Source organism: Hemicordylus capensis, chromosome 1, assembly GCF_027244095.1.
Source record: "Hemicordylus capensis ecotype Gifberg chromosome 1, rHemCap1.1.pri, whole genome shotgun sequence".
Taxonomy (NCBI): domain Eukaryota; kingdom Metazoa; phylum Chordata; class Lepidosauria; order Squamata; family Cordylidae; genus Hemicordylus; species Hemicordylus capensis.
The window spans coordinates 411324631-411340990 of NC_069657.1; the positions used below are offsets into that span (position 1 = coordinate 411324631).

The 16360-nt window shown below is 43.0% G+C and overlaps 1 protein-coding gene across 6 annotated transcripts in view; it reads left to right on the forward strand.

Annotated features, from left to right (window-relative positions):
* The window catches only part of SUSD4 (sushi domain containing 4), a 175695-nt gene that overhangs the window by 90122 nt on the left and 69213 nt on the right, over positions 1-16360 (forward strand). For all 6 annotated transcript variants that reach the window (XM_053308332.1, XM_053308305.1, XM_053308301.1 and 3 more), the window contains one exon: positions 3125-3337. In XM_053308332.1, the coding sequence (XP_053164307.1) occupies positions 3181-3337 (157 nt within the window). In that variant the 5' untranslated portion in view covers positions 3125-3180. The remainder of the gene's footprint in view (positions 1-3124; positions 3338-16360) is intronic.

Genomic DNA, 16360 nt, shown 5'->3' on the forward strand with positions numbered 1-16360 from the left:
ATTTAAAAAGGCAAGACTAGACAGCTTATTGGCCAAAAGCCTGAATAAAAAGGGCAGTCTTCACTTGCCTCCTGAAGGCTGGGGTAGACGGTCCCTATGGAACCCAGGTCCCAAGCTATTTAGGACTTTAAAAGTTATAACCAGCACCTTGAATTGTACTCAGAAACAGACTAGCAAGACTGGAGTAATATGTGTACTGCAAGCAGTCCCAGAGATCAATCTGGCAGCCACATTCTACAACATCTATAGTTTCTGAATACTTTGCAAGGGCAGCACCACATAGAGCCCATTGCAGTAATCCAAACACAATATCACTAAGGCATGGGTGATAGAGTCCAGGTCAGCCATTCCAAGGAAGGTTGCAGGTCTTAAGTACCACTACTTGTCATAAACCTGTCCCACTAATATGGAGCTATAAATATCAGCTGTCAGAGAGTGAAACAGACAGGGGCAGAAGTCAAACAACAAAGCCAGGCAGTAAGCAGTTTCTTCAAACTATAGTCTAGTCCGGGTCGTAATATCACCAGTCAGTCGAACAGAGTCCAAATCATAATCCACAAACAGAGTCCAAAACGGTCCAAGGTCAAAACACAGGCACAGCAAACAGGAACACAGCCAAGTATCTCAGTAAGAACAACGTTGACACCAGCACAGCGGCTGTGGCAAAGCCGGCTAATATAGGCTGAAACCATGTGCTGTTAATCATGGATCCCTGACTCAGCAGGCCTGCTTTTTAGTCTAGCCGTTCTGCGCATGAGGTCTTTATCTCCTGCTGTCTCTTTGAGCGATGCCTCTCCAATGCTGAGACTGGCTGTCCTTCTTCCATAGGAGCTGCTATGACAGGCTCTAACTCTTTTCCAGCCTCCCGTGGGCTGGCCCCACTCTCCTCTGCAAGTTCTGGACCTTGCACTCCCACCTCTGCTGCTATCCTGTCCATCTCTTCCTCCTCCTCGGAGTCCATCCACGTGCTCATGACACTACTTAAGTCTCCATTCCCCATGCCATTGCTTGATTTCCAAACTCCTCATGCATGCCAAAACAACTCTACCTGCTCCTTCCACCTTGAAAGCAAATAAGGGTAATTTGTATATTGCATATTCCACCTGCTCAAGTGCACTGCGCTCCACTCTTATTCCCTTTACACTTTAATACCTGTGCTGCTAATTTAAAGGGACCAATCAAAAAGGCAGTTGCAAAGGCATGTGATTTTAGCCACTCGCTGAGTCAGCTCCTTTGGGGACAAAGTGCATGTTACACACAGCATGGTTATAAAAGTATAATCCAACTGTGCAATCCTTTAACTCCCTTTTGAAGTGGAAGGATTGTAGGAATTGGTTGTATGTGTACAGTGCTTGTTGTATGATGCAGTGTACACACAGAACCCACATTTTTTTCCACTGCCCCTTCATTTCTATGGTATATCAAGTTCAACAATTGCCAGTTCAGTGGTAGTATTACCTGGCCCTATCTATACATGAACATGAGCTTTCGTTCTACACAGAAGATGGGTTTCCCTTACTCTGGAGTGAGTAGCAACAGGAAAGATACCTGTTTGAGAATGGGGTTTGCTCTTTTCTTTGACTGGAAGTAGTAATGTGGTATTGTTGGTCTTCTCAGGTACCACTAGCTGTTAGGTCATAGCATTTCCCATCTCCTTTAAGCTGGTATTTAAGCTACGTTAGCAGGCTGTTATTGTTGTATTTTTTGGCATTCTGTTGTGTTTATCCCTAAATAAATGTGTGTGCTTTTACTTCACTCTTTTTTTTTCTTTTTCTTTTTTGCCTGTGGTTAACTCAGACCTTTGGCCTGGCAGAAACTCTTATACACAACATGAATATAATATTCCTGAGGAAATAATAAGATTGAAAAGCCCCTAGGGCCAAACAAGGGGAACATGGATAGCCCTGCAGTCTTTTGAGTTTTACAGAAATCATTAGGTCAAAATTTGCTTTGTTAAAAAAAATGTGTACTCTGTCATGGAGAGCAATAAAATAGTAGCAGTTTAGTCTAGATTGGGGCACCAGAGTAGAGTGCCTGCAGGTAATGGTGCCTCTAAGGTGTCGTATGTATGAGGAAAACATAAACATTGACCTCAATGCAGTGGGATGTAATTAGTGACAGACCTTATACAGAACAGAATATGTTGCTAAAAGCTACCTGAACTGGTGGTGGAATAATGTTGCATACAAATTAGAAATTGTATACATATCTGTTGGTCTTATGTGTCCTAGGATAACTACTCTAGGATGCAAGCATGCAATATAGACTTGACTCCATCTGGGGGGTAAAGAAAATAACCACAGTCACATGTACAGTCAGTTGTTTGAGAAATTGGGTACCCTGTGCATTTCAACCTAGCTGTCTCTTTCAGAGACACAGTAATGTTTGGGAAAACTTTAATTCAAAACTCTGTAAGGAAGAACAGGGGAAAAAAAATCCTTGTTGCATATCTGTATGGTCTTTAAGTCAAAAGAATAGAGTGAAGTGAAGCAAAATTAATTCCAGACTCTGTGTGTGTGTGTGTGGTGTGGTTTTATATATGATGTGTTCCTTTTCTATGAGGAGCACCTGATTCTAATTAGTAGCACCCTTGCTAATTATGATCAAGTATTCTTCATAGTTCCCATTTTGGAGGCTCTGGTACTTCCACTGCATCTCTGCTGCCAGAAAAGTAGATTAGAGCAGAGATGCACAGCTTTGGCCCTACAACTCCCATGATGGCCTACAAGTCCCATCATGCCTGACTATTGCCTCCTGTCCTGGTGATGATGGAAGTTGCAGTCCAAAAACTGGAAGACCAAAGTTGTGCATACCAGGTTAGTGTATGACATGTGGGCAACTGCCCCAAATTTTCTCTTTGAAAATGTACGTCTACCTGCAGTCCAAGATAGTGACTTAACTTACTCATGATAGGGCCAACCTTGCTTCAGTGTGCTTTTCAGCAGAAATATTGTCAAGCAAAATATGTCCTTAGACCACCTCTTCTTTGCACCACTTTGTGAAACTAACATCACAATAGCATCTTGGAATCTGTGCCCTGCTTCAATATGGCAGATTCTGGAGGTGGGAAGAATACTATCTAAGCAATTTGACTCAACATAAATGTTTTACCTCTTTGTTGTAGGCTTTGATGATCTTCACGCTTGTGCTGACCCTGGATTCCCCGAGTATGGATATAAGATGCCTGGTGCAGGTGTTTTCTTTGAAAGCTCAGTAGTCCGGTTCCATTGCCAAGAAGGATATAGGCTTAAGGGTCCATCCAAAAAGCTTTGTGTGAGACATTTTAATGGCTCTCTAAGCTGGAAGCCAAGTGATAAACCTGTGTGCCTACAAGAAGGTAAGTCTGGTTTACTGTTATCATATTTTTACTTGTGACAACTCCAGATTTTTCCACATTTCTAATTCATGGGATCATACTTAATTACATTCTTATTTCTGAGGAGATTTTTTTTAAAAAAGATATTAGACTGTTATTCAGCCGACATAGGACCAGTTGAGACAGTTCAACAATCCATGGTCTGTTTGGTTGTGAGAAAGCAACATGAATGAGTTTGGAAGCCTGAACACTGTTCCTCTGCATTATTTCTCCTACCTCATGCACCTGGGAATCCTTGTTCATTTAACCATGACTCAGGGAACAATAATTATGGACTAGAAACTAAAATATGAAACTAGGATTTATTTTCAGTTCCATATGCTTGTTTGTAATCCATAGGTAAACAGCTCCCAGCTATGGAAAACACACTGCTGTGGTTTCATGAAAGAGTATTGTTGTGATGCAGCTGGAGCTGAGGAGTAAAGGGGAGAATAGAAGTGTGCATGAATGGTTCATGCCGAACCGGTTCGCCTCAAACTGGGGCTGTTTTGTTGGTTTGATTGCGGACCAAAGCATGATCAAACCAAACCAAGCCCGGTTCGCCCAAACCAGTTCAGCACGATAAAGATGGGGGTGGGGTGGGGTGGGGCAGCAAGCGAGTAAACTGCTTACCTGGCCAATGCTGCTGCTTGCCCTCCCAGTGGCCCCAAGCAGTGGCATCCCTCCTCTTCTGACAAGCTGGCGGTTCAGTCAAAGAGGGGAAAGTGTGCTGCTTGGGGCCACCGGGAGGGCAAGCAGCAGCAGTAAGCAGCTTGCTTACTTACTTGCTGGCCACCCCTTACCCCTGAAAAGGTCCCTGTAATTGTAAAAGGGAATTCTCACCTGATTCCCCTTTACAAGTATGTCCCCTGAACTGATTTGGCCCTATTCGATGGTCAGACCGGACCCAGTTCAGGCAGACACAGAACCGAACCGGGTTGGGTTGATTCGAATCCGGTTTGGGTTAGAACTGAACCAACCAAACGGGTTCCGTGCACACCGCTAGGGGAGAGGGAGGAGGGAGTGCATGGCCTCAGAACTTCTTATATCCACATTCCCAATCCAGCTAATAATGATTTGTTGAACTGTATGAACTCAGATGTAGCTGAATCGTAGCAATTAATGCAAGATTTCCCTCATTCTGATAAAGAGCATTTTGAATTATTCCTGATCTCCCAGGCAAAATCCACAAGTCCTCCTGGGCAAGCCATCATTGAAATCATAAATATTTCTAAAGAGTGTTGCATACTGGCTAGCTTTGGTGTGTGTTTATGCTTGTGTACGCATTGGGGAATAGCACAGAAAAAGTTTCTGGGGAATTTTGACTCATGTCAACGCACACATTAAAATGTCTGATAATATTGATTGTATTAATTACTCTTCTGCCAACGGAACACTGTTTTAGAACTTTAATGGTCTATTTTGCAGTACACTTATAATTAATTTATAATGACAATAAAAGGCATATATGAGAATATTAAAGCAGTGGCTATTTATTGCTGGGATGCTGAACATTTATTTGGGGATGAAAAGGAGTGACAACCGAAGTCACTCTTTATACACAAGTATAAAATGTAGTAACGAAGCTACATGATTACCCTACCCCCACCCCCACCCCCGAACTTGCTTTCTTATGTATATTTTCTTTTTCAGGGATACCTGACAAAAGCAGGGGAGACAAGCAAATTATTAGCATCAGTTTTAGATAAATCTATGTCCAACAAAATGTTCACCACTTCTTAAACCCAGTATGCTAATATGCCCGCTCTTTTTTTTAATTTGCGGAGTGTTCAGCAATGTTAATAGTACAGCCTGTGTTTTAGTGTTTCTGCACATATGCATGTGTGCTGCACAGGTAAAAGTATATGAAAACGTTCAGGTACCATTCTTCTAGAACTATTCTCCTGTATATTATAAATTAAAATATTGTTTTAATAGTGTTGGGCAGGCCCTTGCATGAAGCATGAGAGGATTTGTGTGAAATTGTACCAGCAAAGCATATGGCCTGACCTGGAGTGATGTAGAATGAAATCAGTTTTTCTCTGCTCTGACCCTCAAGCCTTAACTTGTTTTATGGTTAATCTTCCTTATGTTGCAGTTGGCAGTCAAGGTGTTCTTGGCTTAATTGGGGAAAAAGAAATGTAACATTTATTTCATAATTTGTCTTCCCCAACAGAACAATAAAAATACTTTTTAGGATGTTAGTGAAGTTCCAAAGAGGTGAAAGACCGGCTATCAGTCGTGTCAATTAATTATGCAAAGAGTCTATAGAATGATGTATTTAAGGCCTTTGGGAGTCATGTGTGGTAGCTGTGCTAAGAGCTAATAAATCTAAAGGTAAATCTAGAGGTAAAGTCCTCTACTGTGTTTCTAACAGTTGAATAATATGTCAAAACCAATAGCTTTTGTAGGATTAAAATGGAGGTATCCATTCTAGACCATTGTTGCTACCTGCAAGGCAGTAATGCTATATTTGAGATTTCTTCCACTTGGCAGTGTATCTGTTTTTGTTACAGGAAGCAAATATGTGCATGCTAACTTTGTTTTTCTTAAATTACTGCATTCTGTTGGCAAAACCAGAGCACTTTCCAAATTACATGCTGCAACAGGGGTAAAATGTTTCGGCTTGGCAGGATCAAATTGAAAACGATTCCCTGAATCTCAAACTCCTACAACAGGAAAATTTAGCTATTTTTCTGCAACGGACTTGCAACGTTGTAGCACTATAACGCAAAGATAAAATCCAAAACAAGGCATCGGAAATGTGAATGGCACTTTGCTGTCAGCACAGGAACTGCAGTGTCGCAGCATAGGAAGTATAGAAGCACACTTAGCAGATCTGTAGTGACACTGTTGTCGGTTTAATCTTGAAAGCTCCCAGAGGGGAGAACCAGCAGCTTCTGGGATAACTGAATATATTTTTCCTATGTTTGTTATAGATATTTGTCAAAAGGACAATTACTGTGTGTGTTCATTTTATACCGTAGCAAAAAGCTTCTGAAAAGTATTTTGTGTTGATCCTCTTTGTTTTCTTCACTGTCATTTTGGACATTTATTTTGGTGCAAATAACGGCCACATTAAAGAAAACCTCTCTCACACTTGAATCTTTATTTTTACCTACATAAGGACAGCCCTGCTGGATCAGGCCCAAGGCCCATCTAGTCCGGCATCCTGTTTCGCACAGTGGCCCACCAGATGCCGCTGGAAGCCACAGGCAGGAGTTGAGGGTGTGCCCTCTCTCCTGCCATTACTCCCCTGCAACTGGTACTCGGAGGCACCCTGCCCTTGAGGCTGGAGGTGGCCCACAGCCCTCTGACTAGTAGCCATTGATAGACCTCTCCTCCATGAAGTCATCCAAACCCCTCTTAAAGCCATCCAGGTTGTTGGCCGTCACCACATCCTGTGGCAGAGAGTTCCACAAGTGGATCACACGTTGTGTGAAAAAGTACTTCCGTTTGTTGGTCCTAGACCTCCTGGCAATCAATTTCATGGAGTGACCCCTGGTTCTAGTGTTATGTGAGAGGAAAAAGAATTTCTCTCTCTCCAAATTCTCCAAACCATGAATGATTTTGTAAACCTCTATCAGGTCTCCCTGCAGTCGTCTTTTTTCTAAGCTAAAAAGCCCCAGGTGTTGTAGTCTTGCCTCATAAGAAAGGTGCTCGAGGCCCCTGATCATCTTGGTTTCCCTCTTCTGTACCTTTTCCAGTTCAACAATATACTTTTTAAGATGTGGTGACCAGAATTGTACGTAGTACTCCAAGTGTGGTCGCACCATAGTTTTGTCTAAGGGCATTATAATGTTATCTGTTTTATTTTCAATCCCCTTTCTAATGATCCCTAGCATTGAATTTGCCTTTTTCACAGCTGCCGCACATTGAGTTGACACTTTCAACGAGCTGTCCACCACAACCCCAAGATCCCTCTCCTGGTCCGTCACCGACAGCTCGGATCTCATCAGCATATACTTGGTTGGGGTTTTTCGTCCCAATATGCATTACTTTACACTTGCTAACATTGAACCGCATTTGCCATTTTGTCGCCCACTCCCCCAGTTTAGAGAGATCCTTTTGGAGCTGCTCACAATCTGCTTTGAATTTCACTACCCGGAAGAGTTTGGTATCATCTGCAAATTCGGCCACCTCGTTACTTACCCCTGCTTCTAGATCATTTATGAATAAATTAAAAAGCACCGGTCCCAGTACAGATCCCTGGGGGACCCCACTTCTTACTTCCCTCCATTTTGAAAACTCTCCATTGATACCTACCCTCTGTTTCCTGTCTTTCAGCCAGTTAGCAATCCACACATGTACCTGTTCCCTTATCCCATGACTGCTAAGTTTCCTCAGGAGTCGTTGATGAGGAACTTTGTCAAAAGCTTTTTGGAAGTCCAGGTATACTATGTCAACTGGATCACCTTGATCCACACACTCGTTGACACCCTCAAAGAAGTCCAACAGGTTGGTGAGGCAAGATTTAGCTTTGCAGAAGCCATGCTGGCTCATTCCCAGCAGGGCCTGTTCTTCTAGGTGCTTTACAATTTTATCCTTGAGGATGCTTTCCATCAATTTGCCTGGAACGGACGTTAGGCTAACTGGCCTGTAATTTCCCGGATCGCCCCGGGTCCCTTTTTGAAAATCAGTGTTACATTTGCTACTCTCCAGTCCTCTGGTACAGAGCCCGATTTCAGGAATAAGTTGAAAATTTTAGCAAGGAGGTTGGCAATTTCACATTTGAGTTCTTTGAGGACTCTTGGATGGATGCCATCCGGCCCTGGTGATTTGTTAGCTTTCAGTTTTTCCAGACAGTTTAGTACATCTTCTCTTGTCACTACTATCTGATTCAGCTCTCTAGCCTCCATCTCTAAAAAGCCTGGTTCAGGAACAGGTATATGCTCAGTATCCTCTGCCATGAAGACAGATGCAAAGAACTCATTTAGCTTCTCTGCAACCTCCATATCCTCCTTAATAATCCCTTTCACTCCGTCATTGTCTAATGGCCCAACCGCCTCCCTGGCAGGTTTCCTGCTTCTGATGTACTTAAAGAAGTTTTTGTTATTCCCCTTGATACTTTTGGCTAAATGTTCCTCAAACTCTCTTTTTGCCTCCCTCATTGTCACCTTGCATTTCTTTTGCCAGAGTTTGTGTTCCTTTCTGTTCTCTTCATTTGGACAGGCCTTCCAGTTTTGGAAGGAAGTCTTCTTCCCTTTTATGGCTTCTTTGACGGTACCCGTTAGCCATGCTGGCATCCTCCTGGACTTAATGATATCTTTCCTCCTTTTGGGTATACAATCTAACTAGGCTTCTAGTATTGTGGTTTTGAGTAAACTCCATGCACTCTGGAGCGAAGTGTCTCTCCTGGATTTCCTTTTCAGCTTTCTTTTGACCATACTCCTCATTTGGGAGAAGTTTCCTCTTCTGAAATTCAAAATGCCCGTGTTAGACATCCTTGGTGATTCTCTCCCCGCATGTATGCTGAATGTGATGGCACTGTGGTCACTGTTCCCTAAAGGGTCGATGACACTGAAATCACGCACCAGGCCCTGGGTGTCACTCAGAATTAGGTCCAAGGTCGCCTTTTCTCTGGTCGGTTCCATGACCAACTGTTCTAGGGCACAGTCATTTAGTGTATCTAGAAATTTGACCATTTTGTCTTGACCTGACTGTGAATTTACCCAGTCTATGTGTGGGTAATTGAAGTCACCCATAATTACAGCCCTGCCTCTCTTTGACGCCTCCCTGGTTTCTTCCTGCAACTCCCAGTCACTGTTGGCGTTTTGATCCGGAGGGCGATAGCACATCCCCAGTAGCATGTTTCCTTTCCAACCTTGTATAGTCACCCACAGGGTTTCTGTGGAGGACTCCAGTCCACCTAGATTTTCAAGCTTGTTAGATTTTATGGCTTCTTTAACATACAGTGCTACTCCACCTCCAAGGCACCCCTCCCTGTCCTTTCTGTAGAGTTTATAACCAGGGATGACTGTGTCCCACTGGTTCCACCATGTTTCTGTTATGCCCACTATATCTATTTCTGCGTTAGCCACCAAGCACTCCAGCTCACCCATCTTGGCTTGGAGGCTTCTGGCATTAGCATATAAGCACCTGTATTCTGAATCTCTCCCCTGATGTATGCTATTCTTATGACTCTTTGACCTGCTGGCACAGGCTCCTGTCTGCTATTTATGCGGTTCTGCACTGTCCCCTTCTGTTTTATCTGAATTCATTGCACCCTCACACTTTAAGGGATGGCTTTTGACAAACGGGATACTGCCCAGCTCTCGTCGGCTGTTCCCCAGGTGTCATTTTAAAAGCTGCTCTGCAACCTTTTTTATTTTAAGCGCCAGCAGTCTGGTTCCATCTTGGTCCAAGTGCAGCCCGTCCCTTTTGTACAGGCCTTGCTTGCCCCAAAATGTATCCCAGTGCCTAACAAATCTAAACCCCTCCTCATCCACGCATTGAAACCCCTCAGCAATGCCTGTCTCACTGTACCTGTGCATGGAACAGGTAGCATTTCTGAGAATGCTACCTTGGAGGTCCTGGACTTCAATACACTACCTATAAGCCTAAATTTAGCTTCCAGGACCTCCCGACTGCATTTCCCCACATCGTTGGTGCCAACGTGCACCATGACAGCTGTCTCCTCCCCAGCACTGCCTAGGAGCCTGTCTAGATGCTGCGTGATGTCCGCAACCTTCGCACCAGACAGGTAAGTCACCGTGCGGTCAACACGCGGGTCACAAACCCATCTCTCTATACCTCTAATGATCGAATCACCCACTACAAGGAGGCCCCACCCCCCAGAGGAGTGCGAGGGGATATGGGCTCATCATCCACGGAAAGGGTCCCTTCTAAAGGAGCATTTCCCTCTTCCTCAGACTGATGTCCTCCTTGCCCAAGACCTTCATTCTCCCTGACAGCAGAGGAGCTACCAGCCCTGGAGTGGGATGCCTCTATCACATCCCTGAAGGTCTCGTCCACATGCCTCTCTGTCTCTCTGAGCTTCTCCAGATCTGCCACCTTGGTCTCAAGGGAATGGATTTGTTTCCTGAGGGCCAGGAGCTCCTTGCATCGAGCACACACCCATGACTTCTGCCCATGGGGCAAATAGTCATACATGTGGCACTCTGTGCAATTCACTGGGAAGTGCCCCTTCCCCTGGTTGACTTTCTATCTTCATACTGTCTTGTTGGCTGTTTACTGTCTTGTTGGCTTGTTGAACCTGAAAACGGTACTGGGTTTCTTTCCAAATCAACTGAGTAAAAGGCAGTAGCAATATATGTGCATATACTTTAAATGAGATTTATTATTTGCAATGTGGGGAATTGATACCCAAATAACTGATAGACTTATAGTTACAACCAGAGGTACACCTTGGTAATTTTCGAGCCTGGACCTAAAGGCCTTTGGAGGCGTCCTCCCCCTGCAAATTAAGCATCATCATGCTCAGCTGGGCAACCACAGCACCTGGGACAGACTAAAGATGATTTGGGGGCCCCCGGGGGCTTTGGAGGCCCTGGACTTTGGCCCCTAAATCCAGGGATAAGAGCACCTCTGGTTACAACTTATGTCGATCCTTGCCTTGCTACCTCCGTATGTGGACATGCACTGCCTCTTTTTCTCTGAAGAAAACACACAGAGGTGACTGCAGTGCTTTCCTGCATCCCCAGTGCTGGAGTAGCGGTGGTTGATGAAACTGCATGTGGGTGTTCTCTCTTCTGCTTGGGGAAAGGGAGAGAAAATGCATGATGGAAGTATGGCAGCTTTATCTGTTACTTGTGAACATTCACTCCTACTCTTGCACACAACTGTAACAGAACATCCAGTCTTACAAAGTCATAAACCCACAAACTAAAGCACCATAATTCAAACTAAAATAATTCCACCAAAACATAGCAGTTTGAAAACCAAAGCAATTCCAAAGGAATGCTCTAATACAAATATACGTTCCAATAGAGCAAAAACATGATTCCAAATATTCATGAAGGCCTTTTAACATTTTTCTTTTCTCTTCCCTCTCTGGATTCAATTAGATGAGTCATCTAGAACCATATAGAATGTGAGTTTCCCTCTGTGTAGTAATTACATTTGCTAATAAATTCTTGATTGCCTTTGCCTACATAATTTTATGAAACAGAACAGAGAAGTGAATGAGTTAGGAGCAGCATTCCCTCTAAGGCATGCACATTTGCACACACACAAAAGTTTTTTTATGGCCACTCAGTTAATTGTAGATCCTGCTCAGGTTGAAATGGGAAGGCTCCATTCTGAATGCACATGCGTGCTGGAGGCAGCCTATAGCCACCTGATTAGTAGCCATTGATAGACCTGTCCTCCATGAATTTCTCCAACCCCTTTTAAAGCCATCCAAGCTACTGGCCATCACCGCTTCCTGTGGCAGAGAATTCCACAGGTTAATTACATGCTGTGGGAAAGGTACTTCATTTTATTAGTCCTAAAATTCCTGGCCTTCCGTTTCATGGGATGACCCCTGGTTCTAGTGTTGTGAGAGAGGGAGAAAAAAATTATCTCTATGCATTCTCTCTACTCCATGCATAAATTTATACACATCTATCATGTGTGTCTCATCTTAGTCACTTCTTTTCCAAACTAAAAAGCCCCAGATGCTGGCATACAATGGTTATCCAAAAGTATATATCTCCACAAATAAACCAAATCAACAGTCACCACTGGTGGGGGCGGTGGCAGGGGAAGAAGCTGGTTCCCCAAGAAGGAATGTAAGGGGGTTCTGTTCACTAGGCCTTACTTTAGAGAAAGAAATTTTATCATCTTCATTTTGTCTTTATCATGTACACAACATCTGCTCTATTCTCCTACAGAGTCTTCTTTCTTTAATTGAGATTCAAATCATCACCGCTACTACTACTATGGAAAGATTTCTAACAAAAATGCGAAAAATATGTACTGAGGGTTTTGCGGCTAATACCACTGGTGATGGTGAGAGTTCCACTCTCAGTTCCACTGGACGTAAAACATCCCCTCATGTTTTACATGGACATAAAGAGATAGTTCAGGAAATGAATCTTAACATTATAGCTAATGAGCTCATCCAGGTAGCACCAATCAGAAAAAAATACATTCAACATGGAAGAATTCTAGTAGTGCATAGACTGAATGCATTTCTTCTCATTGGTACTCTCTGAAGTTATTTATTTTATTTATTTTATTTTATTTATTTTTGCATTTATATACCGCCTTTCGTTAAAAAGATAACCCCAAGGCGGTATAGTTAGCTATTCTTCATTGCGTTGTCTATAATAAATTTGTTATAATTAATGTAAAAGGTTTCTTGATTTTTATTTTATATTGAGGGTTTCAATTTACAGAGTGAAAAAGTGTATTCCATTTCTTTTAAACTATGTGATCAGTTGTTGATGAAGAGTGATTTCTAGAAATATAAATAATAAATACATATAGGCAAAGACTCCTGTCCCAGGTTTAGCCATAGGAACATAGGAAGGTGCCTTATACCGATTCAGACCATTGGTCCAGCTAGCTCAGTATCGTCCACACAGACTGGCAGCAGCTTCTCCAAGGCTGCAGGCAGAAGTTTCTCTCAGCCCTATTTTTGAGATGCCAGGGAAGGAACTTGGACTGCATGCAAGCATGCAGGTGCTCTGCCTAGAGTGGCCCCAACCCCTAAGGGGCATATCTTACAGTGCTCACATGTAGTCTCCCATTCAAATGCAAATTAGGGTGGGCCCTGCTTAGCACAGGGGCGAATTCATGCTTGCTACCACAAGAAGTCTATGTCCCTGCCTCTTTTAGAAATAACTCTTCAATAATCCAGCATTGTATTTTCTACACACATGCATTCACACAAGTGTAATGCTATTTTAGATAATATATGTATATGTCAGTTTGTATGTGTTCCTCATTTAGAGAAAAGCAAGAGGTTACACAAAAATGCAGTGCGATATTATTCCTTAAAAGGATGCCAAGTTCTACAGGCATCTTCAATTTTATCTGCAATCTAATAGTGCCTGTGTTCCATCTTGCTAGGAGTGGGTGCCTTCACTTTAAAGGGAATATCTATATTTAGATATTTTGGCTGGTATATTTTACTTGTTCTTAGTAATAGAGGAGCAAATAAGAGCAAACAAAAATACCTTCAGACATTTCCTAAAATAGTTGTCAGGAACTGCTAGAGCTTAAGCGAGGAACCCACACATTTTGCAGTACTGTTCCATGTGGTTAAGCTGCCAGACCTTTAGGAGGAGAATTCTCTGGGAAGTAAATGGTTCCTAAGCTCTGGAGTGATTCCTCCTATATAGGATGGCCATTGACCACCACCTTCCTGCAACCAGGAAAGGCTATAATGCTTCTTCAAACCTTCACAGCAACAGCTGTCTCTGACTCCTAAATCATTATTTTAAGCCTGGTTCTTGGCTATTATTCACCAATAGTCAGCAAAATTTTCTATACGTGCACATAGTGTAATCCTACTTTAAATAATGTCAGTTTATATATTTTCCTCATTTGAAAATCAAGTACAACAGCAGTTCATTAGCAAATTGATTCATTTTAGTAAGCTTTTAATTTTGTATTGAGAGAGGGCCGTCAGTGTCAACATGATGACAAATTACATAGCATGGCAGGCCTCTGTGTGATATACGCACTTGCCAATTAACCTATTTACTGATGACTATGGAATACAGTATGTTATGCCTATAACTCTCAGCAGTGCCATTGGGGTTAATATGCAGTACTTAAGTTCCATTGCACCAGCATTTCAACAGTAGAAATAATATTGCTATCGAACTGCACTGTTTAAACTCTAAATTGGAAGGGAGGTGCAGGGGTGTGTGTGTGTGTGTGCGCCATCTTTTGAGAAAAATGGAAGTTGTGTGTCTGTCTCTTTCCAGAAAAGAAGGGGCACTACATTGAGAAGCCCTGGCATGGAACTGGTCACCCTTAACAAGCCTGGTGTTTAGGATTAGTGGGACAGAATTAAGTTTGTCGCTTTGTTTTTAAAATACCATGCACAAATTCTGGGAGGCAGTTGCACTGTCACACATTTGTCATCCAGAACTAGAAAAACACTTTTGAAGATTTCCCCAGTACCTACCTGTTCTGTTGGGGGAACACGTTTTAAATGCTAAATTTGATGCTTTGGTGGTGAGGGAAAGGTTAAGGTTAGCATGTATCTTATCCTTGGCTTTCCAAGTTAGAGATGAAAATTGCTTAGTGTCTTAGCTCTCAAACACTGCGAAACAAGAAAAGTGCTACTACATGCCCCCTTATTTCTTGTTGTTTGTAAATAAATTCCTATTATATCCATCTGAAACAAATTTCATCTATACTCCCTGATTATAATCCTTGTTGCTTTAAACCAGGCCTGTTCAACTTAGGCCCACCAGCTGTTTTTCAACTACAACTCCCATAATCCCAAGCCACAGTGACCAATAGCCAGGGATTATGGGAGTTGCAGGCCAACATCTGCAGGAGGGCTGAAGTTGAGCAGCCGTGCTTTAAACTGTGACACCTTTAGCCCATGAGAGTTGCATAATAACCTAATTCTGCCTTCTCAAATTTTTGGAGCTTGACAGGGGAGTGCATTCCTGTTGGTTCTGCTGGACCTCTCAGCGGCATTCGATACCATGGTCGATGGTATCCTTCTGGACCACCACTTCAGTATGGGGATTGGAGGCACTCCTTTGGAGTGGCTTCAGTCCTTTCTTGGGGGGCAGGGCCCAGAAGGTGTTGCTGGGAGACTACTGCTTGGCCCCTTGGCTATTAGCTTGTGTGATCCCGCAGGGTTCAGTTTTATCCCCCATACTGTTTAACATCTACATAAAACTGCTGAGAGAGGTCGTCTGGGGACTTGGACTGAATGGTCAGCAATATGCAGATGATATTCAGCTCTATCTCTCCTTACACCTGATCCTAGGGAGGCAGTGGATGATTTGAATGGGGCCTTGTGAGCTGCGATGGGCTGGATGTAGGCTAGTAAACAGAGATTGAATGTGGACAAGACAGAGATGCTGTTGGTCAAAAGGAGAGCCAACCGGAATGAAAGGATTCGACTGGTTCTCAATGGGGTTTCATTTGGCTTGAAAGAGCAAGTGTGCAGCTTGGGAGTACTGCTAGACCTGGCTCTACTTTTGGATGCTTAGGTGGAGTTGGTGGACAGAAGCGCTTTTGCACAGCTTCGGTTAGTGCACCAGCTGTATCCCTTTCTCAAGAAAGCAGGCCACAGTTACTCATGCCTTGGTCATGTCGCAGCTGGATTACTGTAAAACACTCTAAATGGGGCTGCTCTTGAAGAATATTTCAAAACTGCAGCTAGTGCAAAATGCAGTGGCTAAGATTTTATCTTGAGCTGCCTGTTGGGATCATATTACACCCATTCTGAAAGAGCTGCACTGGCTACCAATTTGTTTCCAGGTCCAATTCAAGTTGGTTGTTTTGACCTTTACAGCACTTTACGGTGTAGGCCCTGGATAACTGAAGAACTGCCTGCCCCCAATGGTTTCTGCCTGCTTGACAAGATCATTGGAGGGGGCTCTGCTCCATGTGCTAATGGTGAGAGAGGCTCAGCTGTTGAGCATGTGGGACAGGGCCTTCTCAGTCATTGCCCCCAGACTTTGGAATGCTTTCCTGGCTGGCATCCACTCCTCAGCCTCCATCACAGTTTTTAGAAAACAAGTAAAGATGTGGCTCTTCACCCAGACTTTTATGAGGGTGCAGTTTTTATTACTACTGTTTTGTGTTTTGTGTATTACTGTTTTATATAGATTTTTAAAATACTTTTAAATAGAGATATATAATTTTATATTTAATATCTGTATTTTTTGTATTTTAATTGTGCATTCTTTTAATTATATTGTACACTTTGGGATTATTTTAATGAAAAGCAGTATAGAAATCAATCATCTCTCTCTCTCTCTCTGTACTCATTGTAGATGGACATATTACTCAGCAAGTTCAGCTGTCTCCTTGTCCCAAAGGGCAGGGCTAGAGACTGACAAACTTTGACTTGATTTGTAT